Source organism: Fistularia commersonii, chromosome 36 (assembly GCF_037954325.1).
Source record: "Fistularia commersonii isolate RoL2024-O1a breed Wild chromosome 36, RoL_Fcom_v1.0, whole genome shotgun sequence".
NCBI lineage: Eukaryota > Metazoa > Chordata > Actinopteri > Syngnathiformes > Fistulariidae > Fistularia > Fistularia commersonii.
Genome location: NC_141319.1, coordinates 2,681,830 through 2,703,027, shown reverse-complemented (window position 1 = coordinate 2,703,027; position 21,198 = coordinate 2,681,830). Strand labels below are relative to the sequence as shown.

General features: G+C 40.9%; 1 protein-coding gene across 2 annotated transcripts in view; it reads right to left on the bottom strand.

Annotated features, from left to right (window-relative positions):
• The window catches only part of LOC147213348 (uridine-cytidine kinase-like 1), a 39,751-nt gene extending 25,105 nt beyond the window's left edge, over window positions 1-14,646 (bottom strand). For both annotated transcript variants that reach the window (XR_015104510.1, XM_086143113.1), the window contains exons 1-4: window positions 14,558-14,646; window positions 8,492-8,700; window positions 2,202-2,308; window positions 1,166-1,336 (exon numbers count right to left, since the gene is read on the bottom strand). Coding sequence is in view for 1 of the 2 variants with exons in the window: in XM_086143113.1 (XP_085999239.1) it covers window positions 1,166-1,336; window positions 2,202-2,308; window positions 8,492-8,700; window positions 14,558-14,628 (558 nt within the window). In the remaining variant the exon portion in view is untranslated. The remainder of the gene's footprint in view (window positions 1-1,165; window positions 1,337-2,201; window positions 2,309-8,491; window positions 8,701-14,557) is intronic.
• Window positions 14,647-21,198: the final 6,552 nt, after the last annotated feature.

Genomic DNA, 21,198 nt, shown 5'->3' with positions numbered 1-21,198 from the left:
AATATTCATGAGTCCCTGGCAAGCCATGCCCCCTGGGAATTTTGGGAAATGAGAGAGCCCAGGGACTCGGGAGAAGACATGAGGTTACTTGTGAGTCTACTCACGGGATACCCCTCAGCAGAGTAACCCTACAGTAGCATAACTAGGGGCTAGCTTAGCCCGAACTATATGCTTTCTCAAAAAGAAAGGGCTTTATCCTATTTTTAAACAGAGAGTGTTTACCATCGAATTGAAATTGGGAGATCACTCCACAAAAGAGAATATTTGTATCTGAATGCTCTGGCCCCCATTCTTCTTGTATGACTCCAAGAAGCCCTGAATCTTGGGAGTGTAGGGATTTGTTTGACTGGGTGGTGGGGTTTTAATAGTTTTCCGCGATAAGGGGGTGCCAGTCCATTTAGGTCTTTATAGGTAGAAGAATTATTCTAAATTCTTCTCTGAATTGTGTTTGAGCCAGTGCAGAGAAGCCAATACTGGGGGGAGATGATCCCTCATACTTGTATGACTCGTATTAGCTAAGTAACGGTGGTCACATGGATTATTTGTCCTCCTACGCAGGGAAATTTCAGTAACATATTCATCATCTATTATTTTTTTCCAGATTTTTTCACTGACTGATCACCTCTATTGAACCTCTGCACCTCCACACGAACTGCAGAGGGAAAAGCCCCAGTGGTCAAGGTGGAGATGCCCAATGCCACATTTGTTGGTACAAAATATAAACGTAGCATGAAGCCTAAACTGCTATTAATACTCAGCGAACTGATCGGTGGCTAAAGTAAAAGGTCACCTTGGATCTCAGCTTGATGATGAGGGGCCAGATAAGATATTTGGAGAGGAAGAGGACTGATGATGAGATAGAAACACTATTAAAGCACATGAACAAACAAGGAATTGACCCGGTGACGAAACTAAAAAAAGGAATTGAAGACATCCAGAAAATGAGCATGAATGTCCATTCATTATTGGTGTTATATAACCTGGACCGGTCACAAATCAACCACAGGCCACACATTAAGACCTTCAACCATACATAGTCATTCAAGCTGACAGAAAACCCAGAGAGAACCCATGAAGGCTCCGCTCAGAAAGACATTCAAAGACGGAAGCTCCTCAATGCGAGGCGAGGGTGCGAATACCTGCAATACTGAGATAAAACTCTCACCCATTCCTTGCGTCTGCAGTGAGAGGTGAAGTCATACACCGGCACTTTGATGCTTTTTCCCTTCTTCAACTTCCTGAGGACAGTGACCAACAGCTCGAAGTCAAAGGCATCGGGGTGGTCGAAATTGTACTCATTTCTTATGGCCAGTTCCTGCTCGTCTTTATTTAACACCTTGAGGGAAAACGGAAAAACAAAAACATGAAAGTCAGGATTGCAATAACTTATAGCATTGAAACATGAATCCTTCCAAACCTAAAAGAATGGCTTCTGTGTCCCAAAAAAATCTATTATCTAATCCAGGGGCGGGCAAACTACGGCCCGCGGGCCACATCCTGCCCGTTGATCTTTTTAATCCGGCCCGCCAAAGATCGGTGCAGAATTCATACTTGATGTGAACGATCGAATGATCGGATCAATGAATGTGGAAGCTCAAACAGGAGATGATTTCATTTTTGGAGCGACTTGAGAATTTTCTTGAGCTGCATGACACAGATTGGCTTTGTGATTTGGACATCCTGTCACACATGAAGGAGCTTGTTGAGGGAAAAACCAGTTTGTGCATGAAATGCAAGCGAAACGTTAGAGCCTTCCAAACCAAGCTGCTTTTATTTTCAAAGCAAATTTCAGACGAGTCTGATATATACTGTTAACAAATGTGTTTTTTTTTTTTTTTAAGTATCCTATCTAGTGCCGACCCGACCCGTCTGTCAAATTTTAAAAGTCAATGCGGCTTGTGACCCAAAAAGTTTGGCCACCAACAAACTCAATCCCTACCCTGTCATCCATTCAATGCATACATCCCGCATCAATTTTCTAGTGCATTCACTCATCTGTTAAATTCAATTCAGGCAAAAATGTCATGTACTGCATTCCAAACAAAGAAATCATGTTTGCAAATATATTTTTTTTTTTCCTCTCTGAAACTGTTTATCGTTGCTGTGGTCCTAAAAGCTACTCTTGTCGGCTCAACATGGACACAGAGGAAAGCCCTTTTAAGTCTCTCCAGTCACGGACGTCAGTCATCTGGGCCCAGTACCTTGTAGAATGAGTCCATGGATAGCAGCACCACCCAGGGGACGTCCAGCGCCTCAATGATCTTGTTGGCCACCGTGGTCTTACCTGACGCACTTCCTCCACACAGGCCTGTTGGGGGACACACACACAAAAACCAGAGTCATCCGAAAATGAGGAATCAGGCAACAATACAAAGTGGATTACAGTGAAAAGATGTATAAATCATGAAACATAGAAAACCTTTTTTAGTTTCCTTTTTCTATTGAAGTAGCGTATGGTTCCTTGCACATGAGAAAAAGGAGGTTATTTGTACACGGAGGTTATTTTGTACGTTTTTAACTTTTTATTGTTTATGTTTTTATGCAAATAATATTGAGTTTTATTGTTTGTTTTAAAATCTCGAGTTTCATTTTGAAATCCAGGTACAAATATCAAAACTAAATTGGCAGACCAATTATAGACCATTATAAAAACAAGATTAGACAAGATAAAAAATAAGGCATGTCACATAAGTCAAATCTGAACATTTTAAATGACCCATTCAGAAGTCAGATCCGTCTACAAATATTTCGATAGTTAAAAATAAATCAACAATTTCTTGAAACACGACAGACTAAAATGAACGTCGCACTTTAAAAAAGCCTGCACTGAATTAAACATAGAAAACATGATCAATTGTTGAGGTCATAAAGGGGGGGGTTGAATCACCTCATTCCATATTCTGAGTGAGTGCATTATTACCCATTTCCCGTGAAGTTCTGGAATGGGTTTTCTCCCTCGCCCTGATCAGACCCATGAAGGTCAGACGGGAAAAAACTAGAGATTTCACATTCTACACTGATGTGGAGGCTTTTGCATGTATTTTGATGTAGAAAAAAAATAAAAATCTTAACGCCTTAGTTTTTATGCAGTCACTGTAAAGGTCGAAGGTGTCACCCCATAGTGTTTTCTATTAGCAGTAAAACAAGCCCTGGACTGTTAACAACCTCTGCTTTCTGCGATGTTTGGTCCCTGTCCGCTTGCTGACGTTGATGGTCCACCTCCTCCCTGCTCCTGAGTCTAACATCAGACCATAAGCTCCTCCTACCAACCCTTCACTCGTCATTGTTTATTTTCTCCTCATTGGCAATTTGCTCCTCATATACCTGCTCCACATCACTTTCAATTCACATTATGTGAAAACATAAAACAACGTATATCTAAATATTAAATTAAAACAATAACAATTTTAAAAACCTTTTTTTTTTTTGTTAGACGGATCAACAAGGTCAAGGGTCAACAGCATCTACACAAGGCCAGTTTAACTTACACGGTTAAACAAAGAACATATAAAAAAATAAAAGATCAGTATATAATTCTAAATAATTCTTAAAAATAATTCTGAGGCTGTTTAATTCCAAGCCCGAAGAAGACAACTAGTGATTTTAGTGCGCAGGATAAAGATAAAGATAGCGACCAATGGCTTTTCCTGATAGGCTACTGTTCTTTTATTTTTTTAACCAGACATGTTACAGGCACTGTTTGGAAAAAAAACATTTATGTATTTCATCAAAATTTTTTTTTTTTTTTGTGTGTAATATCTTTCAGTGTAAATTTCTCAAGTTACAAATGGACACTGGCAGCTTATACACAGGTGCAACCTATATATGTACACATTTTTTGTTTCTTTTCAAATTTAGTGCGCCTTATATTCAGGTGAGCTTAATAGTCCAAAAATTATGGTGTATATACAGTATGCCAGTCTGTTGTCATAGGGACTGTATTGAAAGCTGTATTTCAGGTTCTGGCCTGTTCATCCCTAACAGATTCCATCCAGCTCCTTCAAATCGTGTCCGCATCGACCATGAGACAGTCGAGTGTGAAATTGTGAGCAGCCATTGTTGCCCATCGACGAAAACAGATTACCTACTAAAGATAACCCCCCCTTCACTCACTCACTCACACACACACACACACACACACACACACACACACACACACACACACACACACACACACACACACACACACACACACACACACACACACACACACACACACACACACACACACACACACACACACACACACACACACACACACACACACACACACACACACACACACACACTCTACTCCCACTCCGCCCCCGACGTTCCCCAACTCAGGCTGTGCAATCTAAAGAGCTAGTCAAAGTCATACACACATGAGGAAATGCTAACACATGAAGGCGCTCACACACCGTCACGGTTCATTTCCTCACTGGAGGCAGATATTTTACTGTGGTCATCAGCGCGAAGCCGGCGGGTGGCGAGCGGCGAGCAGATGGTTGGCTGACCCTTAGAGTCAAATTGAAACGTTCACTTTGTGCGGCAACGTCTTTCTATTCTCTGTATCTACCGAGTTGGATTTCTTTCGTTTTTCTTTCTAATTCATAGTATATTATCATTTCAGAGGACTAAATAGATATAACGTACTGTATGTGCTAGGTTAAACTTCCATAACTAGATTTGCACTGATTGATATTTATTACTTTCCTGTAATCTGACAGAAAACTATATTGTCACTCAATAAAATCATTCACATATTTCCTTTAAATTTTCTTGAGAATTATTTTTCTTTAACATTTTAAAAAGGTAATTTCTTGATTAATTTATCTTTTCCGTTTCTGATTACTTTTGACCTATTTTCTTACAAATTTCACAGGTCTTTTCTTCAACTTTTCATGTTACCTGTCAAATCATCTAATTTCTTAATCATTTTAAGGAGTTTTTGGGGCAGAAATACTGATTTTACTGGTAAATGTTGGCGCTTCTTCAGGCTAATTTTAACATGACTTTCAGATCATCATAAATGCTTTTTGGCAATTTCTTCTGCACATCTGGTTAATTATTTTCAAATATTAAGTTACTTGACTAATGCAGCCTCAGGGAGCACGGGCCAGTGTCCGAAGCCAGGATAAATGCAGAGGGTTGCGTCAGGAAGGGCATCCGGCGTGAAAACTTTTGCTAAAACCAAACATGCAAATCAATCACAATTAACAGATCATACTGGATTGGCCAAGGCCCAGGTTGACAACAACCGCCATTGGTACTGATGACCTACAGGGAACCAATGTAAACTGGGCTACTGTGGGTCAAAGAAGGAGAGGGGGAAGGCGTGTTCAGAAGCAGAGAGAGAAGAGGAAAAGCAAGAGTCTGGGACTGAGATTAGGGACTTTGAATACTGGCACTATGACAGGAAAAGGTACACTACATTACATTACATTACAGTCATTTGGCAGACGCTTTTATCCAAAGCGACTTACAAAAAGTAAAATTCAGTTACCGAAGATCAGAAGTACCAGTAGTTGTAAGTCAGAAGTGACCACTCAAACAGATAGCCATCTCAGCACCATATACATTCATTTCATAGTTTTGTTTTCCCCCGGGGGGTTTGAGGGCCAAGTGCGATTAGTAGGGGAGTGCTTAGGTAGAGAGTAGGTCTACATGATGCAGAGAAGGAAATTGGCTTTAAGTTGTACTATCAAGGTATTGACAAGAACAGAAATGGAGGAGTTATCTTGAAGGAGGAGTTTGTCAGGAATGTTCTGGAGGTGAAAAGAATGTCAGATAGACTTATGGGTCTGAAAGTGCAACTTGAAGGTGTGATGCTCGATGTTATTAGTGGCTATGCCCTGCAGGTGGGATGTGATTTAGAGGAGAAGTTCTGGAATGAGCTAGATGGAGAGATGCAGAATATCCCCGGAGATAAGAGAATGGTAATTTGGGCAGACTTCAATGGGCATGTTGTCGCAGGTAATAGAGGGGATGATGAAGTGATTGGCAGATATGGTATACAGGATAGGAATACAGAGGGACAGATGGTGGTAGATTATGCAAAAAGGATGGAAATGGTTGTAGTGAACACTTTTTTCCAGACAGGAACATAGGGTAACTTATAAGACCGGAGGTAGGAGCACGCAGGTAGACTACATCTTGTATAGACGAGGTAACCTGGAAGAGATCAGTGACTGCAAAGTACTTGTAGGTGAGAGTGTAGCTAGACAGCATAGGGTGGTGGTTTGTAGGATGACTCTGGTGACAAAGAAGATCAAGAGGACAAAGTGGTGGAAGCTGAAAAGGGAGGAGTGTTGTATGGTTTTCATGGAGGAGTTGAGAAAGGGTCTGGGTGGTCAGGGAGCGCTTCAAGATGAATGGACAGCAAGTGCTTTCAGGGAGATAGGTAGGAGAGTACTTGGTGTGTCATCTGGAAGGATAGTAGATAAGAAGACTTGGTGGTGGAATGAGGAAGTGCAGGAGTATTTACTGAGAAAGTGGTTAGCAAAGAAGTGGGATACTGAGAGGACTGAAGAGAACAGACAGGAGTACAGGGAGATACAACGTAAGGTAAAGATAGAGGTAGCAAAGGCAAAAGTAAGGGCATACGATGACCTGTATGCTTGGCTGGACAGTAGGGAGGGAGAGAATGATCTGTACAGGTTGGTGAAACAGAGAGAGAAAGATGGATAGGATGTACAACAGGTCTGGTTGATTAAGAATAGCGAGGGAAATGTATTGACAATGCTAGAAGAGTGATGGGATGATGATGGAAAGAGTACTTTATAAAGCTGATGAATGTATAAAACTAAAAAGAACCAAGGGTGAAGAGGTGACTATTGTAGACCACAAAGTAGCACAAATTAGTAAAAGTGAAGTGAGGAAGGCATTGAAGAGGATGAAGAGTGGAAAAGCAGTTGGTCCTGATGATATACCGTGGAGGTGTGGAAGTGTCTTGGAGGGGGAGCGGTAGATTTTCTGACTAGATTATCCAACAGGATCCTAGAGAGTGAGAAGATGCCTGAAGAATGAAGACGAAGTGTGATGGTGCCTATTTTTAAGAGTAAAGGGGATGTGCAGAATTGCGACAACTATAGTGGGATAAAGTTGATGAGCCATACAATGAAGTTATGGGAAAGAGTAGTGGAAACTAAACTGAGAGCAGAAGTCAGCATTTGGGAACAGCGGTATGGCTTCATACCTAGAAAGAGTACTGCAGATGCAGTATTTGCTTTGAGAATGCTAATAGAGAAGTACAGAGAAGGCCAGAGGGAGCTGCATTGTGTTTTTGTAGACCTAGAAAAAGCATATGACAGGGTGCCAAGAGAGGAGCTCTGGTATTGTATGAGGAAGTCTAGAGTGGCAGAGAAGTATGTTAAACTGGTGCAGGACATGTATGCTAGCTGTGAGACAGTAGTACGGTGTGGTGTGGGGGTAACAGAAGTTCAAGGTGGAGGTGGGACTCCATCAGGGATCAGCTCTGAGCCCCTTCTTGTTTGCAATTGTGATGGACAAGCTGACAGATGAGGTTAGACAGAAATCTCCATGGACCATGATGTTTGCGGATGACATTGTGATCTGTAGTGAGAGCAGACAACAGATAGAGGAAAATCTAGAGAGTTGGAGGTATGCTCTGGAAAGGAGAGGAATGAAAATTAGTCGCTGCAAGACAGAATATATGTGTGTGAATGAAAGGAACTCGGGTGGAACGGTGAGGCTACAGGGAGTGGAGATCAAGAAGCTGGAGGATATCAGGTACTTGGGGTCAACAGTCCAGATCAATGGAGAGTGTGGAAAAGAGGGGAAGAGACATGTCCAAGCTGGTTGGAATGGGTGGAGAAAAGTGTCAGGGGTACTATGTGATAGAAGACTTTCAGCCAGAATAAAAGGAAAGGCGTACAAGACAGTGGTGAGACCAGCGATGCTGTATGGCCTAGAAACACTTACAATGACCAAAAGACAGCAGGCAGAACTAGAGGTTGCAGAGATGAAGATGCTTAAGTTCACCTTGGGTGTTACCAGGATGGATAGGATCAGGAATGAGTCTATCAGAGTAACAGCACATGTTAGATGTTTTGGAGAGAAGGTCAGAGAAGCCAGACTGAGATGGTTCGGTCATGTATGAAGGAGGGATAGTGAATGTATTGGTAGACGGATGCTGGAATTGGAGCTGCCAGGCAGGAGGTCTCAAGAAGAGAAGATTTATGGATGTAGTGAGAGAGGATATGAAGGTAGTTGGTGTGAGAGAGGAGGATACAGAGAATAGGGTTAGATGGAGAGGGTTTCGCTATGCTGACCCCTGAAGGGAAAAGCCGAAAGAGGAAGTTTCTTGACTTTCATTCAAAACACATTTTTAAATAATTCAAATATTGTTCATTGTGTGAATTGACAGTACGAGTGAATGTAACTGAACTTTGACAGGAATTTCTAAAAGTTGGGAAGATCATGCTAACGTTCATAAATGCGAGCTATTTTCACAGTCTTGACTAAGAACTGATACCTCCTCTTTTCTCACCAATGACAAAGGCCTCTTTGAAGGTGGTCCCTGTCACATTGTACCAGGGGGGTCTGCCTGCCGTGTAGATGGTCCTCTTGTTGGTCCTCAGCAGTGGCGGCTCTGTCTTAGACTGGCTGGTGGTCCGTTTCCGCGGCGATAACGACGGCGTCAAGGGGCAGTGAGAGATGCCGTTTTGGAGGCCATCCAGGGAATCATCTCCACTCCCGCTGAAGGTGAAGAGGAGGAGAATAAGTCAAAACACCTGCACATTGGCGGGGACAAATATATTAATCATTTATATGAGTGTTAAACCCAAAAAGCAGTGCTTTAACCAGCCTTCTATCAATACATCTGCCAGACATCTGTATATTCCCAGCTTTAATGATAGTGAAAATGCCATCATCATAACTGTCTATTGTCAAAGTCTGTCAAAGGTTTCTCAAAATCTTTGCTCTTTGATTGGTTTCAAGTCAAAGCCTGGCATTTACTAGATTGGGCTTTTTTTTTTTTTCTTTTTTGCTTATTTTGTTTGCTGTTACATCCAGCGTCTTTTCATTTTATGCAAACGAAATGATGCAGGGATCTCCAGAACCACGGAAAAAAATCAAGGTGAATGTTTAATTTTCAGTGGACATTAATACTATTGTATTAATCATCTAATATATCAGCCGGTGCATCCACTTGTCCTCACAGCCTGCCATCAGAAATGCCTTGTTAGCTCAGAGTTTGACCCCCTACCGCTGCTCCAATGCAGGCATTTCTCCTCACAATGAATCTTCAGGCCACACAAATGTATTCCAGGGAAGACCTGGAATTTACAAGTACTGTTTTGAAAAAAAAGACGTTTTCAAAACAGAATTAAATCATTTGTGGACCTGCAGACACATCACTGTACCGCTGGGAGACGACAGGGAAGTCTGTTGACTCCAGCCTCCCCCTCAGAGCTCTCCACAGCGGGGAAACCTCTACTGTCAGTGTGGTTGAGGGGGAAGGAGGGGGAGCTTGCCAACCCTCCCCAGGAAAACACACCGATACCCTGGACGCAGCGTATCACTGAAGGGGGGGGCCTCCTTCCTCGCATGAGTAAGGCTATCATCATCTGGCTGCACCGTGTGGAACAAACATCCTGCTGATTCTGTGATTCAAGAGAAAATGATCAGTTTTAGACCAAAATTCTCATTGTCTTTTTGTGCCTATTGGTCGTCTGTGAGGACCAATAGGCACAAATATGCTGTACTGTTTGTCTCACACTAGAATGTGCTGTTAAAAAAGCATAAGTCATTATAGTATATTATTATATTATATGTAGTATATTATTTCTTTCAAAAGAATATATATTTTAACCTAGGGTGGCTTCCATTGTTTGACTAGTATCGAGGTTGCTTCTATTAACTTTTGGCTTTTGTTTGGTACGTTACCATCTTCTTTTTCTTCTCCTTTTAGCTTTTCTCTTCAGGGGTTGCTACAGCGGATCAACTTTCTCCATCTAACCTTATTCTCTGTATCATCCTCTCTCACACCAACTACCTTCATATCCTCTCTCACTACGTCCATAAATTTTCTCTTTAGCTCCAATTCCAGCATCCGTCTACCAATATATTCACTATCCCTCCTTTGTACATGACCGAACCATTTCAGTCTGGCTTCTCTGACCTTCTCTCCAAAACATCTAACGTGCTGTTCCTCTGATAGACTCATTCCTGATCCTATCCATCCTGGTCACTCCCAAAGAGAACCTCAACATCTTCATGACTGCAACCTCTAGCTCTGCCTTCTGTCTTTTGGTCATTGTAACTGTTTCCAGGCCATACAGCATCGCTGGTCTCATCACTGTCTTGTACACCTTTCCTTTCACTCTGGCTGATAGTCTTCTATCACATAGTACCCCTGATACTATTCTCCACCCGTTCCAAGCTGCTTGAACCCATCTCTTCACCTCTTTTCCACACTTGCCATTGCTCTTGACCCTTGACCCAAAGTACCTGAAATCTGTCAACTTCTTGATCTCCACTCCCTGCACCCTCACTGTTCCAACCGGGTTTCTCTAATTCACATACATATACTCTGTCTTGTCTCTGTCTTACTCTAACCTTCATTCTTGTCCTTTCCAGAGCATACCTACACCTCTGGATTTTCCTCAACCTGTTCTGTGCTGTCACGACAAATCACAATGTCATCTGCAAACATCATGGTCCATGGAGATTCCCGTCTGTCCTCATCTATTAGCCTGTGCATTACCACTGCAAACAAGAAGGGGCTCAGAGCTGATCCCTGGTGGAGTCCCACCTCCACCTTGAACTTCTCTGTTACCCCTACAGCCCACCGTACCGCTGTCTCACAGTTAGCATACATGTCCTGCACCAGTCTAACATACTTCACTGCCACTCTGGATTTCCTCATACAATACCAGAGTTCCTCTCTTGGCACCTTGTCATATGTTTTTCTAGGTCTACAAAAACACAATGCAGCTCCCTCTGGCCTTCTCTGTACTTCTCTATTAGCATACTCAAAGCAAATACTACATCTGTTGTACTCTTTCTAGGCATGAAGCCATACTGCTGTTCATAATTGCTGACATCTGTTTTCAGTCTACTTTCCAGTACTCTTTCCCATAACTTCATTGTATGGCTAATCAACTTTATCCCTCTACGGGACTGTCTCAGAAAATTAGAATATTGTGATAAAGTTCTTTATCTTCTGTAATGCAATTAAAAAAACAAAAATCACTTTTTCCTGATATTCTAGTATTTTGAGACAGGATTTTTGAGTTTTAAGATGCTAAGAAGCCATAATCAGCAATATCAAAATAATAAAAGGCTTGCAATATTTCAGTTGATTTGTAATGAATCCAGAATGTATGACATTTGAGTTTTTTTAAATTGCATTACAGAAGATAAAGAACTTTATCACAATATTCTAATTTTCTGAGTAAGTTCTGTATAGTTGCCGCAATTCTGCTTATCCCCTTTACTCTTAAAAATGGGCACCATCGCACTTCGTCTCCATTCTTCAGGCATCTTATCACGCCCTAAGATCCTGTTGAATAATCTCGTCAGAAACTCTACCGCTGATGACAAAAGACCGGGCACCGGCACAATCACGGAGGAAGCTGACGACAAGACAGCTGGTCAATCAGCACAGCAGTTCCAAAGTCAACAGTGAACAGCCAATGACAAGAAGTGGAGTTCCTGACAACAGACTCTCTCTCTGTTGGCACACACACACACCAGCAACTCGGTTGCCAAATGACCAAAGTAATAATATCACAACAATATCACAACAATAGCACTTTCAACTTGTAAAATACATATTTTATTGCCTGTTTATACATTGTATAGTTATTTAATTGCCTATCTGTATATTATATATATATTGTCTAATTTGTACAGTTTTATATTTGTATTGTCCAGGACTACAGATGGAAATTAGCTATGAGCTACAATCTGGTACAAACATCTCTGCCTCTGTGCTTTATGTAATTGTACACTGTGCTAATAAATTTCTAAACAAACAAACAAACAAATGTTTCCTCTTCGCATCTTTATGAATTTTCATTTTGAAGCTCATTTGGACTTCTTTCTTCAACTTTATCCTCCTTGCTCATGTCTCTCTTGGGTTCGAGAGGGAAGGGTTGCACAGATAACATGTTTTTGCACCGCAGTGTAAAATGAACGAGCCAAAGGACCAACCGCGTGCAAACAATGGCGGCCTACATATAGTGTGAAATGTGTACTATATGTAGGCCCGCAAGGAGGTTCAATCAGGCCCGCAGGGTAATTTGAAAATGAAAAAATGCTTAAAAGATAGGGGATTTAATTTTTTCAAGTTTCAAGAATTGTCCGCTAGGGGGCGAACTGTTTTGGTCAGAGTACAGGACAACCACATCACTGAGACAGACCAAACAGCAGCTTGTTTGTTATGATGTTGTTTCTACCCTGCTCTCTGCCAACCCGCTACACCCTCATTAGCCAAAATGTCATTATCAAAACAGAAAGAGTGTAGAATTTTCAAAGAATAATGGACTATGTCCTATTTATTTACGGAAACGCACTGGAAACCTTTGCGCTTTGTGCGTTTGCTACAAGTTTTGGTATTGAAGGAATATGATAACCGGCACCACTACGAGGCTCATCACAACGAAAAATATGACCGCTTGCAAGGAAGACTGAGAAGAGATAAGATCAACGAATTTCAGGCTGGTCTGAGGAAACAGCGGTCCACTTTCACCCATAGCAGAGAAGTCAGTGAAGCAGCGCTAAAAGCCAGCGACCTGATTGCTAGCAAAATAGCATTAGCATCAAAGCCGTATTCCTACGGGGACTTTGTTAAAAGATGCATGACAAAGGTGGCCAAACTCATATGTCCCGAGAAGTGACGAGCTTTCGCCAATATTAGCCTGACGAGGAATACTATAGCAGAGAGGATTTCGGAACTATTGGCAGATTTAGACAGCCAATTGAAACAGAAATTGAGTCATTTTTTGCATTTTCCGTTGCAATTGACAGACATTGCTCAACTGGCCATATTTATTTGTGGAGTTGATGAGACATTGACTGTTACTGGAGAGTTTCTTGACCTATGATGACCTATGAGGTGCCTATGATTGACACCACAACAGCCAAGGACATTTTCAGCTCTGTTGTTGCATTCATGTGAATGATAAAAGTAAATTACGCGTTTGCCTGAGGAAATATGAGGTATTTCATGAAAAGTATTGTAAAATGATTGTTCATTAAATTTCAAGATTTCCCTAATGTTTTTGTACTTCTTTACGCTAAAACAAAGGAAAGACGTGATATTATGGTTATTTATAGCTGAGTACACTATAATTTTAATGGTCCGGCCCACTTGACATCTACCTAGGACAGGGGTCGGCAACCCGTGGCTCCGGAGCCGCATGCGCCTCTTTCATCTTTTCACTGCGGCTCGGAGTTGAAGTGTATTTCATATGTGTTAACTCCTTTTTTTAACTTTTAGTTCTAAGTTGGAAGATTATTGGGATCTTGAAATATTAAATAAAATTATATCTATTATTTTTCGCCGCTCAAAATAACGTCACACTCGCGGAAGCCGGTATACCCGCCAGCCAGTAAAGTCCCGATTTGCAGCTGCTGTGCGCAGAAGTTCAGGAGCAGAAGTCCCATAAACCAGGTAAAATTTATATTCATGAAGATATTTTGCAAATACTTATTTTTTATTGTTTACAGACACAGTGACTTTTTCCCGATTTATTTTTAAAATTCAGGTCAAGGCTCCGCTACACGCTCTGAAAGCCCAAAGCTCAAAATGAGTTCGTTACATAAATAAAATTTAATTTTCTCCGTAATACTTTGTGAATTTCAGAAGCGACACACTACACACTTGTTTATACAAAGTGTAACGGTAATAAAAAGCAATATATACAGTGGTACCTTTATTTTAGATGTGGAAAAGTAATTGCAGCTACCAGTGTTTTCTTTTTCGAGGAAACCAAATGGCTCTTTGGGTGTTAAAGGTTGATGACCCCTGACCTCGGCTATGTGGCCCGCGATGAGTTTGACACCTCTGCTCGGTGGCAGGTTGACGTGGCTGCATCTCCAAACCTCGATCAACATCAGCATTAGCGAGCTAGCACGTTTGGTGCCTATCACGACCAGTTCCACGCTCTCATAAGCCACACTAACCAGACAACGCGTGGGTTTCCACGCCGAATTCACCAGGAGATAATATTGTAACGTAAAATTGAACGTAAACGTGTCATAAAACCACGGCTGTCCATTTTCTCCTTAAATACAGCTTGATTTCTTTCAAGAGCAAAGAGAGGACCGTTAGAACGCAGCCAGGGAACCTCGAATGTTAAAGTGAAAACGTTGCATTATCACTGGACACAAAGATAGTGGAATGATGCGCCAATTTTGGGTCTGCTATTTAAATAAAAATGTCGATGTTTCTTTCGTTTTGACGCGGTTCTTGCAGCCTCGGTAGCAAGCGTGAGTGCTACAGTTAGCCAGCTAGCACCGTTAGCAAGCTACCACGGCTAGTTTTCCCTGCACTCTGACGTTGAAGATTTCCAACTCACTCCATAAATACTTATCCACCTTTTACCTGTCAGATCTGGACATGGACGTTTCCGCCTGTTGCTCATCCTGTTTCTTATTAGCACAGGACGTTTCCATGTCAGCTCTGGGTGGCGCGGCGCGGAAACCAAACACTGAAAACGTGATCACATCACGGAGCGTAAACCAGTGTTGCATTTGTGGTAATCGGAAAAATGATTGCTACAATTTTCGCCCGGACTCTTATAAGATGACTACAAAAGAATATAATTAATTGAATAAATTGGTTTTGCTGCTACTCTTACGCACGATCGGATGCATTACATTGCTAAATAAGCGGCGGAGAATGTAATTAAGACGACTTAATTCGGCAAATCTGTTGAGAATCAATTCTGGAGTATAATATAAAATCACAGGCCAGAGAATGTGGGAAAAATAAACATTTTAATTTTGATTACCCCACTGTTGAGATGAATTAATATAATGACGTTTGACCAATTATTAGTCGCCTCTTTCAATTTTACCCCTTCTTTATTGAACAGATTAAAACCTGACATTGCAGCCCCAAGTTTCACGTTTTAGTTTTATTTCTAATGCTCGCCTTGAGATGCACAGATCATTTCTTTACAACATACCGAAAATAAAAATACAAACTATATCAAATTTCAATTGATAGCCATTAGTGGACTTGCTTTCCAAATTTCCGATTATTTCTGTTAAACATGAAGGCAGCCCCGAATCTGTATTGCGCTTCCCCGGGGAGCAGCTGCAGTCCGTGTGTCCCCGGTGTGTCCGGTAAAGCTCGGCTCGTTGGTGCTAATATATTTATTACACCTAAATTAAGCATCTTCTACAACTAGATACGCTCAGATAATTGCAGTCCAATCGTGTGAATGCTCTTTTTTTTTAAATCTAATTAACGTTACGTCCAATGTAACGTTATCAGATATTAAATGCATTCTATCCTATCCACATTTTGCTGTTAAATATTTTCAGTATTTTATTTATTACATTAATTATCATTACACTCATCCAAGTACACTGAAAGCGTTTGCAATAAATCCCTTTTAATGCTATATCCTCAGATCTATTTTATATAGCAGATGATCATGTCGGTGACCTTTCCAGTCATTATTAGACTGGTTTAGTCATTATACATTAGTTACACATTATATTATTAATCATTATACATTTTTAATTGCAAGCTATAAATTGCATATATATTAATGACTATGCTGTATGTGTATGTATATATACAGCATTGTTACTGATTTTTCAGTAATGCTGTTTTTTTTAATTATTGACTCTATGGTGTTTTATATAATGATTTTCGCTATATTAATCAAAGACAAAGAGGGTGGAATTTCAACCATGACAATAAATGGGTTCAATTTGAATTACGCCCATAAAGACGGTCGAGTAAATACAAATATCAAATATAAAATGATATCAGGGCTGTGGAAACATCTGCAACATTGCGCACATCTGGACGCCGTAATGTGCAGCCAAGTAAAACAACCTGCTATCACAATATGTTTTTTTTTTGTTTGTTTGTTTTTTGTTTTTTTTTTTGTACAGAGGCAAGAGTGTTTTTAATCTCCGGGAATGGAAAAACGCCAACAGGAAGCGCGGATTAATATGCCTCTATTGATTTTCGATCATAGATCCCCATTAGGCGGCAGATGATCAGTCAAGCTTGACTCGAGGTATTTGTTCGCTTGGCAGCTGCAGAGAGTCTCCTCCCGCCGCTGCAGCTGCAATAACTTTCCCGCAAACGCAGCAACCCGCTTGCACCGCAACCCGCGCACCCTCTCCGGTCCGACCGGCGGAGCCGCAATGACGGATCCTCTCGCGATCTTCATGCCGTGGACTTTTCCACGCGTCGGTTGAGCATCCACCTCAATCCTCCCACCCACCCCACTAACCCTCCGTCACAGACAGGAACAGGTTTCTATTTGATTTTCCTCCTCCTCCCCTTCTTCTTCTTCTTCTTCTTCTCTTTCTTTTTCTTCTTTTTCTTTTTCTTCTTCGGACGACAGGTAGATGGATAATAACGCCACGAACACGGAGAAATCTCACCTGATCCACGAGAAGAACGCCAAGATGTATTCTTTAAAAGTACAGAGGTAAGGGGGGGGGGGGGGGGGGTAGCAGCGGTATTATCAAGTTGAGCGAGTGATGGCCCTGTGTGTGTGTGTGTGTGTGTGTGTGTGTGTGTGTGTGTGTGTGTGTGTGTGTGTGTGTGTGTGTGTGTGTGAACAAATTCATTTCCACGCTCGACTTATTTTCCGGACAGCCCCGTGTGACGGATGGCCCCCGGGTCACTTCACCGGGTACTCGTCCCCGCCGCGCGCCCACGCTGCGTGGGGGGTGGGTGGGAGTAAAGTGGGGTATCGTGAAGTTGGGGGGTAGGAACGAAAGGGTTACTGCTTTTTATTTATTGAGGCTCATTCTTAAGAATTTTCACACAAAAAGCAAGAAGGGAAAAAAAAAAGATTTCAAAATAAAGAAACGCGGGCCCAATCCTGATTCTAGAATTATTTGATTTTAACAGTATTCATAAGACTTTATTAACCAAAACGATTTTAAAATGTGACTATTAAAAGTCACAAAATAGTCACACTAGAATACCAATATCAATTTGTAGATTTGATTGTTTTTCATTTTACTAAAACATTTCTTCCACCTGAGAGGACATGAAGAACTGATCAGCAGGAAAGCAGCTCCATTCCACCTCGACAGATGTCCATACATTTTTCTCTGTTTATTTTATTATTTTAAACAGCGATAATCTGATATATCGCATATGTATAGGTGTAAAACTTTTTTCTTTTTTCTATCGGAAGCGAATTTCGACCAGGCCTCGCCCTGCAGATGTTTTAAATCCAGCTGATCGATATTTGATCACCTCGAGTTGCAGGATCCCTTCCTCTGTCTTCGCCGCAAAATTCCTGCCCACATTGAGGAAAATAAAATAAAACAAAATAAAATAAACAAATACATAAAAAGCGTTTAATAGTTTTTCATATGTAAATAAATAAATATCTGCAAATAAAGCAGGGTTTTCGCATACGTTCGACAGCTGAAAGCCGAGATGATCCCTTATTTTACTTTTATTAATTTGCAGAAAAGGATGAGGACTAAAACAAATAGAGGTAATTAAGGAGGGTCTCGGTGTGTGTGCGTGTGTGTGTGAGAGAGAGGGCTGTGCATATGGCGCTTCATTGAGATTTCATGCACCATTTGTGTCGTGTACGCGCGTTGGCTGTGCGTGTGTTTACCGTGTCATCCAACGCTGGCGGCAAAGTGCGTCCTCGGCCTCTGTCACTGTCATCCTGCAGACACACAGTGACTGTGCTTTAACATGTTTTGAAATAATTAACCTTTTATGACACGTTTATGAGGTATAACCATATTGTCCATTGGTGTCTCTATTTAAGGTATGATTTTTGCTGTTTTAAAGAAACCAGATTTCTGTTGATTGAGTGCTAAGTCAGGTGCAATTACCAGTCAGTTAGTAATGAGTAACTGTTCTTGATTCTTCTAAATCGGCAATCACACTTTTTTAATCGACATCGTCTTTCGAAGATAATTTCAGAGATTTCAAAATAATTGGTATCGTCTTTAGATGAATTGATTATTCAGAATATTCATGGACAAATGTTTAATTTTTAACCCAATATGTAACCTTAATTATACATCAGATGGTACATTTTGAGGAACGCTGAGGTAAAAAAGAAAAATTGCAATATTGTCATATTCAAACACACTTCTGGGACAGCGCGACATGCCAAATGACTGGAAAATCGGCCTGCAGTTTTCCCATGATTTCCAGGTTTCAGATTATCCAGTTGCCTTTATTATGAGTTGACAATTCAATTACGATGCAGCTCAATTTTTGTCAATTTTTTAAGGCTTGCCAAGCCAATACTCCGGGTGCATTGAAGAGAAAATATTCAGATGTAGAAATTGAAAAACAGTAAGCTTTTCTGTCCTTTTTTTGATGGGTCCATTATAAAATTAATGATGGCTTTATCTTGGAGATGCCGCTGCAGCCACGAGCACCACGACCCAGTATCATAAATCCAAACCCGGATGTCTTGAGCACTAAATATTGAGATTTGTCCTTGCTGCTTCCATAATAAAGCAGTCTGGGCTTGGCTGCCATCCTTCATGACAAAGAATTGAGGATGATTTTCATATTTACCAAACCCTCACTATAGCACTAGATAGCGACAGTTAGCGACACATTCAGTGTCTCGTTTGTTGGATCATTTAACTGGCACAGCCTCTGGAGCGTTCATGTGCTCTGGTCAGTACCAGCTTGCTTTTACAATTTAGAAATATATTTCACTCATTTCCTGCAGTCTTATGAGCTCCAAGCCTGTTAACCGGATACGGATGGGATGAGCTCGGATGTATCCAGCGAGCAGTTAGCCTCCGTCTGTTCAGACTCTTAGCTTGGAAAAAATTTGCATCAATGTTTTGAGGGATAAGATGGATGGTGATTGGGCTACATGGAATTATGTAGATAAACTAAGGATTCTAAGTGAGGCAAAACACAGAGGTCCAATCTGAGTGTCCAAACAACAAATCTGTTAAAATAAGATAGGAATCACATTTTGAACCGCCAGAAATTTATTGTTTACGATTCAATTGGAAAGCGCCCCTTGTGGCCAAACTGCAGAATTGCAATGTTACCCGTTGGCCTGCACTGATAGAGAAGCCGTGATTTATTTTTGAGAGATTCAACCTTTGAAAAGACCGAATTAACTGTCTTGATTTGATTTGTGTAGTCTGACAAAACCATAAATGTCTAGAAGAGTATCAGAAGATTAAATTTTTTATATCTGTGATTCCGAGAAAAAAAAGGAAATAAAAGAAAAAAGAAAACATCCAATGTGGTTGTTTATCAGCCCAACTGTGCTGGAGATGAAAAATAGATTCCAGTGATTTGTGCTATTTTTGCCCAGTGTCATTTCATATGAACCGCATTATAAGAACAGGCGACAGAAAAAAGGTGATACAAGAAAAAAATCACCGATGTTAGAATGGTAAAAAGAGGCTTGTTTTTATTTAAATCAAACTGAAATCCTCCCGACTCCAACCTGTCAAACTGCCGCAGGCCTTTTTTTTTTTTTTTTTTTTTTTTTTTACAAAGGAAAACCACTGAACGGCCTTTTCATGCAGTTTTAGCAGGGAGAGCCCTTCATGTCACATCATTTCACAGATGGCCGAATTTCTCCCCTCGGGTCCTCACGGTCAATGCTGAGCATCAGCGGACAGGAACGTCGGCCTCCAACTCAGTAAAATATAATAACGTTTAGGAAGTGAAACGTCTGCTGGCTCCGTACCACGACTCTGCTGACAAACCGTTTGGAAAGACATTCTACGGCTCACAGACGTAGCAACAGGAGGCCCGAGACTGTGAGACATTAACATTAATTATAAGGCATTACGGCAATAACAAACAGACTTGAGACTTGGTTCTTCGGCTCCTGGACGCTGACCGGGATTCTATTCGCCCAACAAATAGTTTTAGTCCAGCCTGATCTCTTCTCAGAGGGGGTGTTAAGAATTGTACCACTGGAGAGTTTTACTTCACCCACAAGCAGGTTGGTAGATTGTTTTGGCAAGAAAAATAGTTTGAGGCTTAGTGTATTTAGAACCCAGTTTCGTTAGTTCACATTCAGAACGACAAAGGGCTACAAGACGGTATTTACACTTCACACTTATTGGCCCCTTGAAACGCTTACTTACATGAAATATATCAACAGGAAGTAATCAGGATTTTCTGCTTTAAATTGCTACATGTTGAATCCTTTTTGAGTTATTATTTGAGGATTTTTTTTTTTGTCTTGCTATCCCCGGTCTTCTGCCTTAATATTCATATTTATACTCATATTTATATTCATGTTTCCTTTTTTGACATTATGACTGTTACGCAGCTGTGGCAAAGGAATCTCACCTATGGGGATCAATAAAGTTTATCTTATCTATCTTATCTTACTGTGATAGCATAGCCCACCTGATGAAACTATATTTCTACACAATAACACATTTATTATTTCCTTGTATTATTTACACACACACACACACACACACACACACACACACACACACACACACACACACACCTTTTGTTATGACTGTTATAAAACAATGAGCCATAAATAACTATAAATATATACACATATATATATGTTATATTGATGTATATGTATGTATTTCCATATATATATATATATATATATATATATATATATAAAACCTGTGATGTTCCTCTGATAGACTCATTTCTGATCGTATCCATCCTGGTCACTCCCAAAGAGAGTCTTAGCATTTTCATCCCTGCAACCTCTAGTTCTGCCTCCTGTCTTTTTGTCATTGGAACAGTTTCTAGTCCATACAGCATCGCTGGTCTCACCACTGTCTTGTACACCTTTTCCTTTCATTCTGGACGACAGTCTTCTATCACATAGTACCCCTGACACTTTTCTCCACCCAGCCAAGCCTGCTTCAACCTGTCTCTTTACCATTTTTCCACGCACGTTGCTCTGGACTGTTGACCCTAAGTACCTGAAATCCTCCAACTTCTTGATCTCCAGTCCCTGCAGCCTCAATGTTCCTCTCTTGGCACCCTGTCATATGCTTTTTCTAGGTCTACAAAAACACAATGCAGCTCCTTCT